General features: G+C 34.7%; 1 protein-coding gene across 3 annotated transcripts in view; it reads right to left on the bottom strand.

The window, feature by feature from the left end:
- Window positions 1-15,951, bottom strand: part of STXBP5L (syntaxin binding protein 5L) — a 338,367-nt gene that overhangs the window by 125,876 nt on the left and 196,540 nt on the right. For all 3 annotated transcript variants that reach the window (XM_070369985.1, XM_070369991.1, XM_070369994.1), the window contains exons 12-15: window positions 14,927-14,999; window positions 11,788-11,935; window positions 10,600-10,667; window positions 5,185-5,225 (exon numbers count right to left, since the gene is read on the bottom strand). In XM_070369985.1, coding sequence (XP_070226086.1) covers window positions 5,185-5,225; window positions 10,600-10,667; window positions 11,788-11,935; window positions 14,927-14,999 — 330 coding nt within the window. The remainder of the gene's footprint in view (window positions 1-5,184; window positions 5,226-10,599; window positions 10,668-11,787; window positions 11,936-14,926; window positions 15,000-15,951) is intronic.

The raw sequence follows: 15,951 nt of genomic DNA, 5'->3' as shown, positions 1-15,951 counted from the left end.
AACCTTAACATGAATCAGCCATTGGTATACATATATCCCCTCCCTTTTGAACTTCCCTCCTGTCTCCCTCCCCATCCCACCCCTCTAGGTTGATACAGAGCCCCTGGTTGAGTTTCCTGAGCCATACAGCAAACTCCCCTTGGCTATCTATTTTACATATGGTAATGTAAGTTTCCTTGTTACTCTTTCCATACTTCTTTTTATCACTGTTTTCCCTTTTGATTGTTGGATGATGCTACTCAAGAGTTTATTCCTCTCAACAAATTTTTAGACATTCCTTCAGATGTGAAATACTTGTAATTTACCAGTTAGCAATATTGAGAATGATCTAGATTATTTTAGAAAGGTCATTTCTGAGTGGCTCTGTGTTAGGAAACAGTCAGTTATAATTTCTAAAAAGTCTGGTCTGTGAATTGTTTTCAGGAATATTTATTTGGAGGAATATATCTCCATTTTAGAACTGGATGATAGATCCACAATATTAAGATCTCTGATCTTAAAAAGGATTCTTGAGAAAATTTCTAAAAATCTGGGAGTTCCTGCCAAAAGTGCACAATCTGAAACAATCATGAGAAACATTAGTCAGATTCAAAATGAAAGAGATTATACAAAAGAACTGGCCTGAACTAAAAATGCCAATCATGAAATACTTAGTAACCATGCCAGACTAAAGAAAACTCTAGACTACTAAAATCCAACAAATAATCTGAGATTTTCTTTTTTTTTTTTAGTCTTTTAGATTCCTTTTATTTATTTTTTTAATTTTTTTTAAATTTTATTTTATTTTTAAACTTTATATAATTAGTTTTGCAATTTTCTTTTACTAAATGAGATATTATTGGAACAATTGGCTAAACTGAGTAAGATCTGGAAGTTAGATAATAGTATTATATTAATATTAAACTCCTGATTTTGATAACTATAATTTCATTTCATAAAACAGTGCCCTCGTTTGTAAGAAATACACACTGAAGTATTTAGGGGAGCATGTACTGTTAAGAAGAACATCATATTTGTAGCTTGCTCTCAAATGGTTACAAAAAGCTATGTACATGTATATGTTTGTGTGTGTATGTGTGTAAGAAAATGGAGGCAAAAGAGAAAGGGTGCGAGCAAGTGCTAGATTGAGAGCATGCATATGGTAGAAGGGTGGGTGAAGGGAACACATGTATACACTGAAATTTGGGTAATCTTGCTGAAGGCTATATAACACTTCATAGTACATTTTTGTGATTTTTCTGTTAGCTTGATATGACATGGAAATAATAAAGAATACTACAGACATAATTATTTGACTTTGAGTTAACCAACAGAGATTATCCTTAGTAGCCCCAACAGAATCTGGTGAGCCCTTTAAAAGAGGGACTGAAGTTAGAGACACATTCCTTTGAAGAAGCAAATCACATGAGTTTTAAAGCTGCAAGAAAATGAATTCTGCCAACAATTACATGAGCTTAGAAGAGAACTCTGAGCTGCAGACTAGCCAACACCTCAACTGTAGTCTCTTAGACGTGAGCAAAGAACCCAAATAACCTGACCCAGATTCATGACACAGAAACTGTGAAGCAATTTATGGGTATTGTTTTAAACTGCTAACTTGTGGTAATTTGCTGTATTCAGTCAGTCAGTCATGTCCAACTCTTTGCGACCCCACGGCAGGCCTCCCTGTCCCTTACCATCTCCTGGAGCTGGCTCAAACTCATGTCCATTGAGTCGGCATGCCATCCAACCATCTCGTCTCTCTGTCGTCTCCTTCTTCTCCTGCCTTCAATCTTTCCCAGCAACAGGGTCTTTTCTAATGAGTCAGCTCTTAGAATCAGGTGGCCAAAGTATTGGAGCTTCAGTATCAGTCCTTCCAGTGAATATTAAGGATTGATTTCCTTTAGGATTGATTGATCTCCTTGCTGTCCAAGGGACTCTCAAGAGTCTTCTCCAACACCACAGTTCAAAAGCATCAATTCTTTGGCATTCATACTTTTTATAGTTCCACTCTCACATCCACATATAACTACTAGAAAAACCATAGCTTTGACTGGACGGACCTTTGTCAGCAATGTCTCTGCTGTTTAATATACTATCTAGTTTTGTCATAGCTTTTCTTCCAAGGAGCAAGTGTCTTTTAATTTCATGGCTGTAGTCACCATCTGCAGTGACTTGGAGCCCAAGAAAATAAAGTCTGTCACTGTTTCCATTGTTTCCCCATCTATTTGCCATGAAGCGATGGGACCGGTTTTTTGAATGTTGAGTTTTAAGCTAGTTTTTTCACTTTTCTCTTTCACTTTCATCATCACTTTCCTCTTTCACTTAGTTTCTCTTCATTTTCTCTCATAAGGGTGGTATCATCTGTATATCTGAGGTTATTGATATTTCGCTCACAATCTTTATTCCAGCTTATGCTTCATCCAACCCGGCATTTTGTGTGATGCACTCTGTATATAAGTTAAATAAGCATGGTGACAATATACAGCCTTTGTACTGCTTTCCCAATTTGGAACCAGTCTGTTGTTGCATGTCCAGTTCTAACTGATGCTTCTTGACCTGCATACAGATTTCTCAGGAGGCAGGTAAGGTGATCTGGTATCCCCATCTCTTGAAGAGTTTCCCACAGTTTGTTGTGATCCACACAGTCAAAGGCTTCAGCGTAGTCAATAAGACAGAAGTAGATGTTTCTCTGCAGTTCTCGTGCTTTTTCTATGCTCCAACAGATGTTGGCAATTTGATCTCTGGTTCCTCTGCCTTTTTTAAATCCAGCTTGAACATCTGGGAGTTCACGGTTCACTTAGTGTTGAAGCCTGACTTGGAGAATTTTGAGTATTACTTTGCTAGTGTGTAAAATGAGTGCAATTGTGCCATAGTTTGAACATTCTTTGGCATTGCCTTTCTTTAGGATTGGAATGAAAACTGACCTTTTCCAGTCCTGCGGCCACTGCTGAGTTTTCTAAATTTGCTGGCATATTGAGTGCAGCATTTTCACAGCATCATCTTTAGGGTCTGAAATAGCTCAATTGGAATTCCATTATCTCCATCTGCTTTATTCGTAGTGATGCTTCATAAAGCCGACTTGACTTCTCACTCCAGAATGTCTGGTTCTAGGTGAGTGAACTAGATCACATCATCATGGTTGTCTGGGTCATGAAGATCTTTTTTGTATAGTTCTTCTGTGTATTCTTGCCACCTCTTCTTAATATCTTCTGCTTTTGTTAGGTCCATATCATTTTTGTCATTAATTGTGCCCATCTTTGCATGGAATGTTCCCTTGGTATCTCTAATTTTCTTGAAGAGATCTCTAGTCTTTCCCATTCTATCATTTTCCTCTATTTCTTTGCATTGATCACTGAGGAAGGCTTTCTTATCTCTCCTTGCTTACTCAGCAACTGAAGATGAATACAGCTGATCTTTGAACAATACAGGTTTGAAATGCATGGGTCCAGTTATTCTCATATTATTTTCAGTAGTAAATAGTACAGTACTACACAATCTGAGGATGACTGAATCACAGATACAGAGGAACACTGTATGTGAGAGCCAACTATAAATTATGCCCCAGCTGTAAGTTATGGGTAGAGGGTTGACTGTGTAGAGGGTTGGTATAACCAATCTGACTGACTCCCATGTTGTTCAAGGGTCAACAGTACACATATCTATTCAAATTAAATATAACTTCATTTCCTGTACTGGACCCTATCCCACAAAATTGGCAAACTAACTGATATTTCTCCAATAACATCCACTGGTTTGAAGATATGCTGTTATAATGGATTACAGTAAAAATATTAAACATGTTGCAAACTTTTGCAACATATGTTCTGAGTGTAATAAAAATACTTTATTTAGAAATTAACTTCCTAAAATATTATCATGTATGCGTTCAGGGTGGCATGCACTTAAGTCATTAGAGTGTTAAATTGTCTTCTCACATTTTAAAAGATAAGGAGTAACTTTGAGGTGGTATGAAATGAGCAAAGATATCACTGTGCAATTAATTGTGTTCATGGAACAAACTCAGATTTACATGAAAAGGTTCATCAAAATAAAAAATCTGTCATCCTTTGGAATTTCTCCTTGAAACTGTTCTTTATTGTGAGGTCAGAAAGAGGCCTCAGAATTCATGGTTTTAAATCTTTCAATAATTTTCCTTTGCTGATTGTTTTGTTCCACTGCTAAAGGACTCTAGCTTGCAGACTAAGACTGTCATTAATATTCAACTTTCTTCCCTCTGCTTTTCTGTTTATCACAGTCTTTCTCAGTTTACTTCTATAGCTTAAGGTATCACTTTAATGCTGCTTCTTCATTACATACCATTTTTGACTGTTCTTCCTAACTGATGGACATTTTTACTTGAATTTCCTGGTGTTCCAACAAAACCCAAACCTCCAAAACTCTCCTGTATTCTTATTTCCGAAGAGTTACCTCCATCTTGATGATTACTCATCTCACAAAGTTAAGAGACATTACTCACTTATTCTCTCCTCCTAGTCCTATCAAAATCTTATCTTCCAAAATTCACACTAAATGTTACCCCATCAAAATACCTTCCTGAATCTACCTGGTTCAAATAAATCTCCCATTTCCAATATCAAACAGAACTTGGGTTGTACTACATTTAGAGTTCTTACCATATTGTTTGCCCTATAAATGTTCTGAAGGGTATGTTATGGGTATAGTCAAGTCTTAAATATTTTTGCACGTCCTTCAATGTTGAGCAGATTACTTTCTATCCTTAAATTATGTAATTCTCAAGATTTCAAAAGAAAATTTACATTTATCAAATTATTTCCTTTGATTCTCAGGCACTTGGTAGACAAGCAGCAAAGGAAAAAAAAAGACTAGTAGGATGAAAGCACTTTTCCAAGACCACAGCGTGAAGAAGTGAAGGAAATTCCTTGGGCAGAGTTACTTGGACATATGAATAATTAGGTACATTTTTTCAGTGTACCTTACCTCTTATAAATATAATAGGTTGCTAATAAAGAGTGATTTCAGTTCTTTCCTATATCATAGAAAAAAAGTAAAGTGGAAATAATACTTTAAACTGATTTAGTATTACAGGAAATGCATTTTGGTAACACCATATGTGTATGCTAAATATGTATCTAAAAAGTTAACTGTCCAAACTAAAAAGTGGTAAATGGCTATGAGTAAATACTAACCAAGTTTTTTTCTATAATAGAAGGAAAAACTTACTTGCAGATGCATCCCAAAACTTGATTGATCCATCTGCATGCCTAGATAAGAAATAAATTAGCATTAAGTATGGTCAATTAAAAAATCATAATTGTTCAAACTGTATAAAAACTTGAATTACTATTAGTGACCCCATGGACTGTAGCCTGCCTCTGTCCATGGGATTCTCCAAGTAAGAATACTGGTGTGGATAGCCTATCCCTTCTCCAGGGAATCGTCTAGACCCACGGATCACATTCAGGTCTCCTGCATTGCATGTGGTTTCTTTACCACTGAGCCACAGAGTACAGAATACTTCCCAATGAATTTCATGAGGTCAGGTGTATCCTGACACCAAAGCCAGGGAGAAGTATGGCAAGAAATTAAAATGACAGACCAATACCCTTGAGCATAGATGTAAGAAAAAAAAAAAAACCTGTCAACAAAATATTAGCAAATCTAATTTAAAAAGCATAAGGATAATATATCATAAAACTAAGTGTGGTTTATCCCAGAAATGCGATGCCAGTTAAACATTCTTAAAAATCAATCACCATATATATTTCTTTATACTGTCAGATTGAAAAGGAAAACCATTATCATCTCAATAAACAAAGAAAAAGCACCTGAATTTAAAGTGATTCACCACCAGTACAGTGTTACAGGATTCTGTTTTTGTCTATGTATTTACTTTTACCAGAGAGCTTTATATTTTCATATGCTTTCATTTTGTTGTCTAACGTTCATTCAACTCAAAGGACTCCTTTAGCAATCCTTGTGAGGCAAGTGTACTGCTAATAAATGGTTTCAGTTCTTGTTTATCTTAGTGAAAGTGAAAGTTGCTCAGTCGTGTCTGACTCTTTGTGACCCCATAGACTATACAGTCCATGGAATTCTCCAGGCCAGAATACTGGAGTGGGTAGCCTTTCCCTTCTCCAAGGTAGCTTCCTGACCCAGGAATTGAACCAGGGTCTCCTGCATTGCAGGTAGATTCTTTACCAACTAAGCTATCAGGAAGCCCTCTGTTTATCTTGGAAGGCCTTTATTTCTCCTTCATTTTTTTTTTTTTTTTTATTCTTCCAATTTTATTTTATTTTTAAACTTTACATAATTGTATTAGTTTTGCCAAATATCAAAATGAATCCGCCACAGGCATACATGTGTTCCCCATCCCGAACCCTCCACCCTCCTCCCTCCCCATACCATCCCTCTGGGCCGTCCCAGTGCACCAGCCCCAAGCATCCAGCATCATGCATCGAACCTGGACTGGCAACTCGTTTCCTACATGATATTTTACATGTTTCATTGCCATTCTCCCAAATCTTCCCACCCTCTCCCTCTCCCACAGAGTCCATAAGACTGTTCTATACATCAGTGTCTCTTTTGCTGTCTCGCATAATCGGGTTATTGTTACCATCTTTCTAAATTCCATATATGTGCGTTAGTATACTGTATTTATGTTTTTCCTTCTGGCTTACTTCACTCTGTATAATAGGCTCCAGTTTCATCCACCTCATTAGAACTGATTCAAATGTATTCTTTTTAATGGCTGAGTAATACTCCATTGTGTATATGTACCACAGCTTTCTTATCCATTCATCTGCTGATGGACATCTAGGTTCATTTTTGAAGTACAATTTCCCAGATACAGTGTTCATGGCTGTTTTTTTCTTTTATTCTTAATGCAGTTTAAATATATCATCCTACTCCCTTCTAGCCTATATATTTCTGCTGAGAAATCCAATGATAATCTCATGTAAGTTTTCATACACATAATGAGTAGCTTTTCTATTGCTGCTTTTAAGACTGTCTTTGTCAATTTGTTTATAATGTCTCAGTGTTGTCCACCTTGAGTTCATCCTCACTAGAGTATTCTGATACATATCCAATGAATATGGAAGTCCATTTACTTCCTCAGATTTGAGAAGTTTTTAGCCAACGGTTTTTCAAATAATTCCTCTGTCCCATTCTTTTAACTTTATCCCTCTCACTCAGTATTTCTTATTGTCTGTCTTCAAGTTTGCTGGTTCTTTCTTCTGATTAAATCTGCTATTGATCCCCTTCAGTAAAATCTTCAATTCAGTCATTATATTCTTTCACTTAAAACTTTATTTCTGGTTCTTTTAATAGTTTCTATCTCTCTGTTAATATTTTAATTTCACTCATGCATCATTTTCATTATTTTGTTTAGATGTCTGCCTGTGTTCTCTGGTCATGCATTGAGTTTCTTTGAGACAGTTATTTTGAATTGTCATGTAATCACAGATATCAAATTCTTTAGGGTCAGTTTCTAGACATGTTTTTTGTTCCTTTGATTGGGCTGTGTTTGCCTATTTTTTTATGTGCCTTGTTATTTTATGTTGTGAATTTAGCATTTGAAAATACAGCCACTTGTTATCAACTGGCTTTATACAGGGAAGACCTTCACCAAGCTCTTTGGGGTCTCTCAAAACTTCAGTAGGGATGCATCTTCTCTGGGATTGTGTGTATAATTTCCAAACTATAGAGGTTTGCTGGTTTTTTTTTCAGGAGCTTGCACTCTCTTGCTCCATCTATTATGTCTGTAGTACTGCAAGTTTCTTGGCATTTCAACAAGCCACTGAGCTCTCTCTTGTTTTCTGTGGATACCCAGGCATCCAGATTCCATCAGTATTCTGACTGAGGGGAGATAAAAATAGTCTCTTTGAAGTCCCTTGAAAAGCAGGAACACTGGATACACAGGCTATTCCACAACCCTTCTTATTCATTAAGATTCCTCCTTGAACATGAGCTGTGCCAATTTGTGGGGAGCTGACACAGCTAAAATACAATGATTATTCTCACCCATTTCAGAGTGGCTGTTCCTGGCTTTGAGCTCCCCTGGGGTACTATGATTTTCTAACTGCTTTCTAGAGTTTTCATAAAGGGTTTTAGACCATATATTGTTGTTAAATCTGTATGTCTGTGGGAGAACAAGGTCTGGGGTTACTTATTTTGACTTCTTGCTGATGTCACTCTCCACTGACTCTTTTATGAAGTATTTTTCTGTCCTTTTCTCTTAACCTGGTGATATTATTATATTTGAAGTGAGTGTATTGTTAATGGCATACAGTTTGATTATATTTTTAATCCACTCTGCCAATCAATGCATTTGAACTAATGTATTTAGACCATTTACATTTAAGCCTTAAAAGTTCAATATTTTTTTCTTTTGTTTTTTCCTCTTTTATTGTCACTGTTTTTTCACCTTCTTTCCTATGGGCTATTTGAATTATTTTAGTACATCAATTTTTATGAGTCAATAATGTTTTGAGTATATCTATTAGCCCAGTTTAAAAAAAAAAAAAAACAGGGTTGCATTAGGTACTGCACTGTATATTCATTTAACTTATCATAGTCTACTGATGTTATCATACTACCATTTTAAGGTAGGTAGGGGTGCTACTGGTAAAGAACCTGCCTGTGAAGGCAGGAGATGTAAGAGATGCAGGTTCGATCCCTGGGTTGGGAAGATCCCCTGGAGGAAGGCATGGCAACCTACTCCAGTATTCATGCCTGGAGAATCCCATGGACAGAGGAGCCTGGCAGGCTACAGTCCATAGGGTCACACACAGGTGGACATGACGGAAGCAACTTAGCACATAAAAACTTTTATCTTTCTTTATACCAATTTACCCTTGCCCATTTATAATTGCCTTAAATATATCCTCTGTACATATGCAGAACCACATCAAACAATGTAACCATAATATTTTCTTCAATCATCAAATATAATTTTAAAAACTCAAAAGCAAGAAAGCCTATTGTATTTGCCCAGATTTTTACTTACTGTGGGCTTCCTTCCTCATAATCCAAGGTTCCTTCATTTATCATCTGCTTTCTGTTTAGAGAACTTCCTTTTGGGATTCTTTTTGATAGGTCTGATACAGACAAATTCTTAGTTTCCTTCATCTTAGAATGTTATCAATTTCTAATTTCTAGAAGATATTTTTGCTGGGTATAAGACTCTAAGTTTCCAGTTCTTTTCTTTCTGCACTTGAAAGATGCAGGTTTCCTCTGGTCTCCATGTTTTCTAGTGGGAAATCTGCCTTCATTCAAATTAATTTTGCCCTGTTGGTAAAAGTGTCATTTCTCTTTTGCTGTTTTAATGATTTTTTCCCCTTGTAATTTAGTTTTCAGTATTTTGACTATCATGTATCTTGTAGACTTCTTGTGACTCACCCACCTACTGCAATCTCTCGGTTCATGTCTCTTCCCAAATTTGAGAAGTTTTCATCATTATTTTCTTATGAACTTTTTCAGCCCTGTTCTTTTCTCCTTTCCCAGTGGACTTCCACTGACACAAAAAGAGGAGGGTATATGGCTCCTCATTACTGCTGGGCAGTGCTGGGGATTCTGTCTCCCCATATGATCTCTGTCACCACAGGTGATGAGTTTCATTACCACTCAGCAGAGTTAAAAGTCCCAGCTCCCTACTCAGACTTATGCTCAGTCTCAGAGACTGAACTGGGGTAAATTGAGGTACACTGTTGTGGCCTGATGAGGGTAGAAGTCCAGGCTCCCTATTCAATCTTAGATAAAATGGGTTGGGGTGGGGCCACAGTTTTTTCCTGTGGTGGTTAGCTGCAGTAAAAAGATTATTTTCTAAAAATCTTCTGTCTTGATAGGCCGCCCCTTTCCTCATCTTTTAGCTAGAGAGAGCTAGCTTTTGTTGGGCCTTTCAGGTTTGTGCCCACTGGAAGTTCCAGGTTGCAAGCTTTTTCAGTTCCAATTCTTGGATATATGAGACAAAAACAAAAGCCAGGAAACTCACCTCCATGTCATTCCTTGGGTCTTTGGGGCCCTAGCCAGTGTGACTTCTCTTCATCTTTTTCAATCATATTATGTTTTTAAACACATAATATCCAGGGGGTTTAGTTGTACTTAGTGGGAAGAATAGGGAAACTTAAATCTATTCTCTATCCACAGAGTCCCTTATTATCTTTTAAATCTTATCTTGTGTGTTGCTATGTTTCTATTTTTATTCCTAATATTAGAGCATGAAGTAGACTGCTATCGGAAGTAATAAGATTTCTGGTGCTATAAGTTTTGAATAACCACCTAATGGGGATACAGAGCAGTGATTCCTAGATTTGGAAGGAGTCAAGAGATACTGATAAGGACCTTTCCAAGGCTAATAAGTCTATGAATTCTACAGAAATTCTTCACTAATTTTTCATGATTTTTCTATCTTTGACCTTCCTCTAGTCTTATAATCTATACTTATTTATTGTTGTATATCTATGTTTTTCAATGGTTTGACTCTCCTATAAAGGTTATAATCTTTGGACAGAAGCTGTGTCTTATATTTTTATTTAAACTGTCAGCATTACTAGAGCACAATTATGGAAAAGTGTGAATATTCAATGAAATATTTTTGATGATAAATTGATAAACTCATAAATCACAACCACTTACCCAGTAATAATGATTTCTGGATATGTTTGTGTGCCAAGGTTCCAAGCTCCTCCACTGATTGGCCACTCCTAAATAGATTACACAGGAAGAAATCATAAGCTTTAATTTTAATTTAAATGACTTGGAAATTCAAAATAAAAATATTTTAAAAGAAGAGTAAAAGTTTCACTTAAAATAGCTGTTAAGTAATGAAGAATGAAATTTGTAGCTATCTTTTAATTCTTTCATTGAATAATTCCAAGTGCATAACTTAATATCCTTTAAAAACATAGATTTTAATAAATATTACCATTCATCTAAAAATGCAAAGAAGCATTTTTAACCATACAAATACAGTGTTGCTACATTTTCCATATAGTCTATGTACTCCCAAACTGTTGTGGTGCCATTTAATACAAAGCACTATGTAAACTGTGTCCCCTGGAGTTGTCCATCTGAACAGTCCTCTGCAAATAACAAAATTATAATGGGGAGTCTATTAAAATTGTAGGCATTGCAAACCTGTAGTTAAATATAACAAAATGGAATTCTAGGAAGTTATTTAACAAATGACTTTTGATAATTATGTCTTGGTAACCACTGATTAATAATAACTAGAGAGATTTGACTTGAATTTCTTAAAACTATAGTCTTTCACCTAAAATAATCTAAAGTAACATCCTATTACTCAAACATATGTTAGTTTAAACATTCACTTAGTATAGGCTTCCCTGGTAGCTCAGTGGTAAAGAATTCGCCTGCAAGGCAGGAGCTGCATGAGACACGGGTTTGATCCCTGGGTCAGGAAGATCCCCTGGAGAAGGGAATGGCAACCCACTCCAGTATTCTTGCCTGGGGAATCCCCATAGACAGAGGAGCCTGGCAGGCTACAGTCCATAGGGTTACAAAGAGTTGGACAAGACTGAAGTGACTCGGTACACACATACTAAATATACATGATAGGTAATTATATCTTAGTATATAATTGTATACTTAATATATAAAAAATTTATATTATTGTAGACTTAAAGCTATGTAGCATTTAGATAATTTGGCTTTCAGAAATTGTCTTTTTTAGTGTACAAGCTTATGACTTGAAAAAAATTGTTCAAGTCATTTTCTGACGTTCCATAGGAAAAAAAATAAAAAGTATGATCATATGATATGGATATGAATACAGGAAAATATTTTTCTAATTGTTGCTTTTACCTTATTACTGTATCCTTGTTTTTTATGCTTGACTCCGATAGAGTAGAGCACTAGAATCAAATCTGGTGGGCAGTCAGCAAAGTATGCTGTGCACGTAACTGGTGATTCATGAATGTCCATGGGATATGGATTTTCAAAGATTGGAAAGCTAATAGACAAAGATAATATATTAGTATCATTTTGTAATATAAAATTTGATATAAAAATGAAATAACTTTTATAAACAAATCCTAAAACCTTCTAAATATTGATTATACATTTCACATAATTTTTTAAGCATTATAAACAATTATCACCTGAACAAGAATTCTCTTTTAAAAAATATATCTATAAAATGTACTATTAATACTGGTAGAATTTTACTTGAATAAACTCATTTTCTTTCTTGTAATTCCAAAATTCCACAGCAATATTACTTTCTAATATACATAAGCTAAATTATATTAAATTGAAAAGATGCAGAAAGTTGACTTAGTTTATTAAAATGTATCAACTAGGTACTTTATTTATGTATAGTTTTATCTATATGTTTATAACAGTATTAAAATATCAGTAAATTTTACATGCTTTCCAAGGCACATAATACATAGGTAGGTATTTTCATTTTGTACTTTTATAGGGAGTAATTGAAAGATGTGTGTACTATGTAGGTACATGTGTGATTATACATGTTTAAGGTCATTTCCTATGTAAATCAGAAAGCAAAGTGGGCATGCAGACATATGGGTGTAGTAAGTTTTATATCCTCAAGCCAATTACCATTTTAAAAAGGGATATCAGTATGGAACCAAATTAAGAACTCTTAGAGCCACAATATATTCTGTATTTCTTTTGTACTGAATATACCAGGCACTGTGGTAGATGGAATTGAGTTTATATATGCTGCATCTGTTCTCAGCCTGTGTGACTGTTACTTCTGATACAATGTGCTTTGGGATGGGGGGAGGACTATTAAAAATAATTTTCCCTATATTAAAGAAACTTAATCAGAAACTTGGTTCAAACTTCAGAGGAGTATGGTATGTGTGTCTATGTGTATGTTGACAGGGGTTCTCTCTTCCCTTCAATTTTAATGGTTTCCCAGTTAGTAGTAGTAGTATATGGAAAATCATGTACAAAAGAGGTTAAGTTTAATAAATGGCAAGTAAGTTAAACTGATCTGAGATTCCCTGTTTTAGAGTAGAAATTATCAATATTTTTGATGTTGAAGAATTAGAAGTAAAATAAGTAGATCATCTTAAAGATCAGATCTACAACCTGGGATTTGATAACAGCAAGAGGTTACAATGATAGACTCCTGAGAAAGTGAACAATATCATGAAAATGCTTGGGGAAAATAATTTTGTCATAGGGCCATAGCTTTCTTTAGCTATTTAAGAAAGAATAGCTGAAATATGTGATAAAATTTACATGTGAAGTGTAAATTGTTGTAGAAATGTAAATCCAAGAAACCAAGAAGAGGAAAAAAATGTTAAGTTCTAGTGCTTGCTTTCATGTAGAGGATTAAATGGAAAAGAAGGAAGGAATAAATTTATTTGGAAAGGAGGACAAAGCTACAACTTAACATTAAACATGGCTAAAGGATAACTATTTGGAGGGAAAGAGAACATGTTCAATTTTTGACACGTTAAACTTCTTGTATTAGACAACAAAATGGGAAAGTCGCATAGATTTTAAAACTGAGTGCTGAAGAAGGCAAAATATTAGATAAGAACATGCAAACAAAATGTCAGTTCACATACTTACATAAAGTAAGTATGCTGAAAGCATAAGAATCAATGTATAAAAATAGTAATTTTATGTTATATTTTACCACAATAAAAAGTCTTAAAAACAGTAAATATATACTAAAGAATGTGAGTATTAAAGTATAGACAAGTGAGGTTAGAAAAGTGTATTTTAATAAAACCTATATTAGAACTTAAGAGAAAGAGGCATAAAGCCATACTTGGACACAAAATTTACTCAGTTTTATGTTGACAAAGTAGCTAGGCAGAATGCAATTATGGTGATATTATGGACCGATTCTATTCCCTTTCAAAATATTGAAATATTATATGATGCAAATGATCACAAAAAAGAACTTTGGCTCTTACACTTACAAACTACATTGAAAGTAAAACTCAGATTGTACATCATTCAACAACAATTTATTAAGGACCTACTTCATGTGGAGACAAAGCTTGTTTTTCACGAGGCCTATAGTCTAGTAGGGAAACAATCTTTAAAATAATAACAAGTGAAAATTTTCATTGTGTCAAAGCTATGAAGGACAGGAACATGGGTCTAAGACAGCCCTTTAATAGGATATTTGACCAAATTATATAGATAACAAAAGATTTTCTTTACATGAGGAAATGATATCTGAGTTGAGATTCTTACAGATGTTAATAAGGAGAAAAAGGAATAGAAAATTATTCCATGCAGAAGAGGGAGAATGTACAAAAGCTCTGTAAATGTAAGGAACTAAAAAATGATCACAGTATCTAGAACATAGGATGAGAGAAAATGAGCTTCATGCCTATCATCATTGATAATGACAATATGTACCAGGAAGACAGGGTTTATCAAAGTCAGGTCTACTTTTACTGTCCATGTAAAGTAGTGGGGAGTGCCACTCTAACAGCGATACTTTATATTTGTTTCCATTGCCCACAACATAATGAAAGAAAGAAAGTATAAAAAGGTATCTATCTTCTCTTCCTTCCAGATCCTGATCATCTATATTGTCTGCCACAGTAGTCCAATAATACTTTTATCACATGAATTTTCCTTTGAAAGGGTCAGCAGATGGCCAGACAGTACTTCCTGCAAGATTTTATAACAATTGTTTTTGCTTAGGGAAATGGCAGAAATGAGATCCATTTTATGTGTCCTGAGTCCCCAAATGCCTCTTTCTAAACATTAGAGACTGCCTTTAAAATATCTTGCAAAATTTTCAGTGTCCCCTAAACTCTCCTGGTTTAGTTTTCATTATTGAACCAAATTATATTTATGTAATTCTAAAAAAACAATATTCCACATAAAGAATATTTACCACCTAAAGAATTCTAATGCCAAATTACCTATAATGTCCTCCTATATTTCAATTTCAATAAATAGAGTTTAGTTAGTGTTAATCTGTTCATGGACAACTTACTTGCTTTGAGTAAGATCAACTACAATGAGATCTTTCTCCAGGAGTACTGCAACAGCATAAGGTTCTTGAAATTCTACAAGTAGAAAAGAATGGAAAAGTTTTCATGTTTAACATTTTATAAAATGTTTATAAAATCACCACACTTGTGTTTCCTTTATCTCCTGTACAAATGTTATTTTAAATGATTTGAGAAGACCAAAATATAAGCCAAAGTAAGAAATAATAAAGAGCATATTAAAAAAAATATATGTTGTGTTTCTCAAACAATATTTAAGACCATTATAGAGAGCAAGGAAAAAATTAGAAGCTGCAGAGCATAAAGTTAAATATATCTCAATAATCATGATAGTAGTAGATTATTTGAAAAGAGTGAGTCTGTCACCTCCGTTTCACATTTATCTTAGCCTTCCACAACCTTCCATTCCAGATCTGATTTCATGCCTACAGAGAGATATGCTAAAGAAATAGTTTTGCTTCTCTAACATATGATACATACTCACCTCCCTATGAGAGCAACACTCCTTATATTAAAAAGATTACTTTCAATTCAATGTGATTTAACAGTGCTTAAAGACCACATACTATGTGGCCAAGTATATTTCAAAATAACAGAATCTGAGGATAGCCTAGGATTTTCAAGTTCTTAAAATTCAACCCTCCCTTTCTCCCTTTGGCTAGTTTAAGAGTTATTCCTAAACTCAACAAGCACTTGGCAGGAATTCTGGATTCAAGAGGACTCAAGTCTTGAATAGTAAAGTAAAATATATGATCTTCATAGCCCTTCTAGTCCTGAGAAGCTATAGAACCTGTTTGTATTTATTTTTTAAGCCACAGGCTATGAGAGAAAAACTAGGAAAAAAAAATCACACAAAAAAACCAAACTTAGGAGTCTGCCTTTGTTTGGGTGAAAATTTATACAACAGTATACAGTTCTTATATTATTTACTACTCAAACTTTTTTCAAACTGAGGCATTTCCCCCTTCACCTTTAAAGTTTTTTTAAGTTTGCAACATTATTTCAATAC

Source organism: Bos mutus, chromosome 1, assembly GCF_027580195.1.
Source record: "Bos mutus isolate GX-2022 chromosome 1, NWIPB_WYAK_1.1, whole genome shotgun sequence".
NCBI classification, from domain to species: Eukaryota; Metazoa; Chordata; class Mammalia; order Artiodactyla; family Bovidae; genus Bos; species Bos mutus.
The sequence above is the reverse complement of the archived record's forward strand: the minus strand, read 5'-3'. Positions and strand labels throughout refer to the sequence as shown.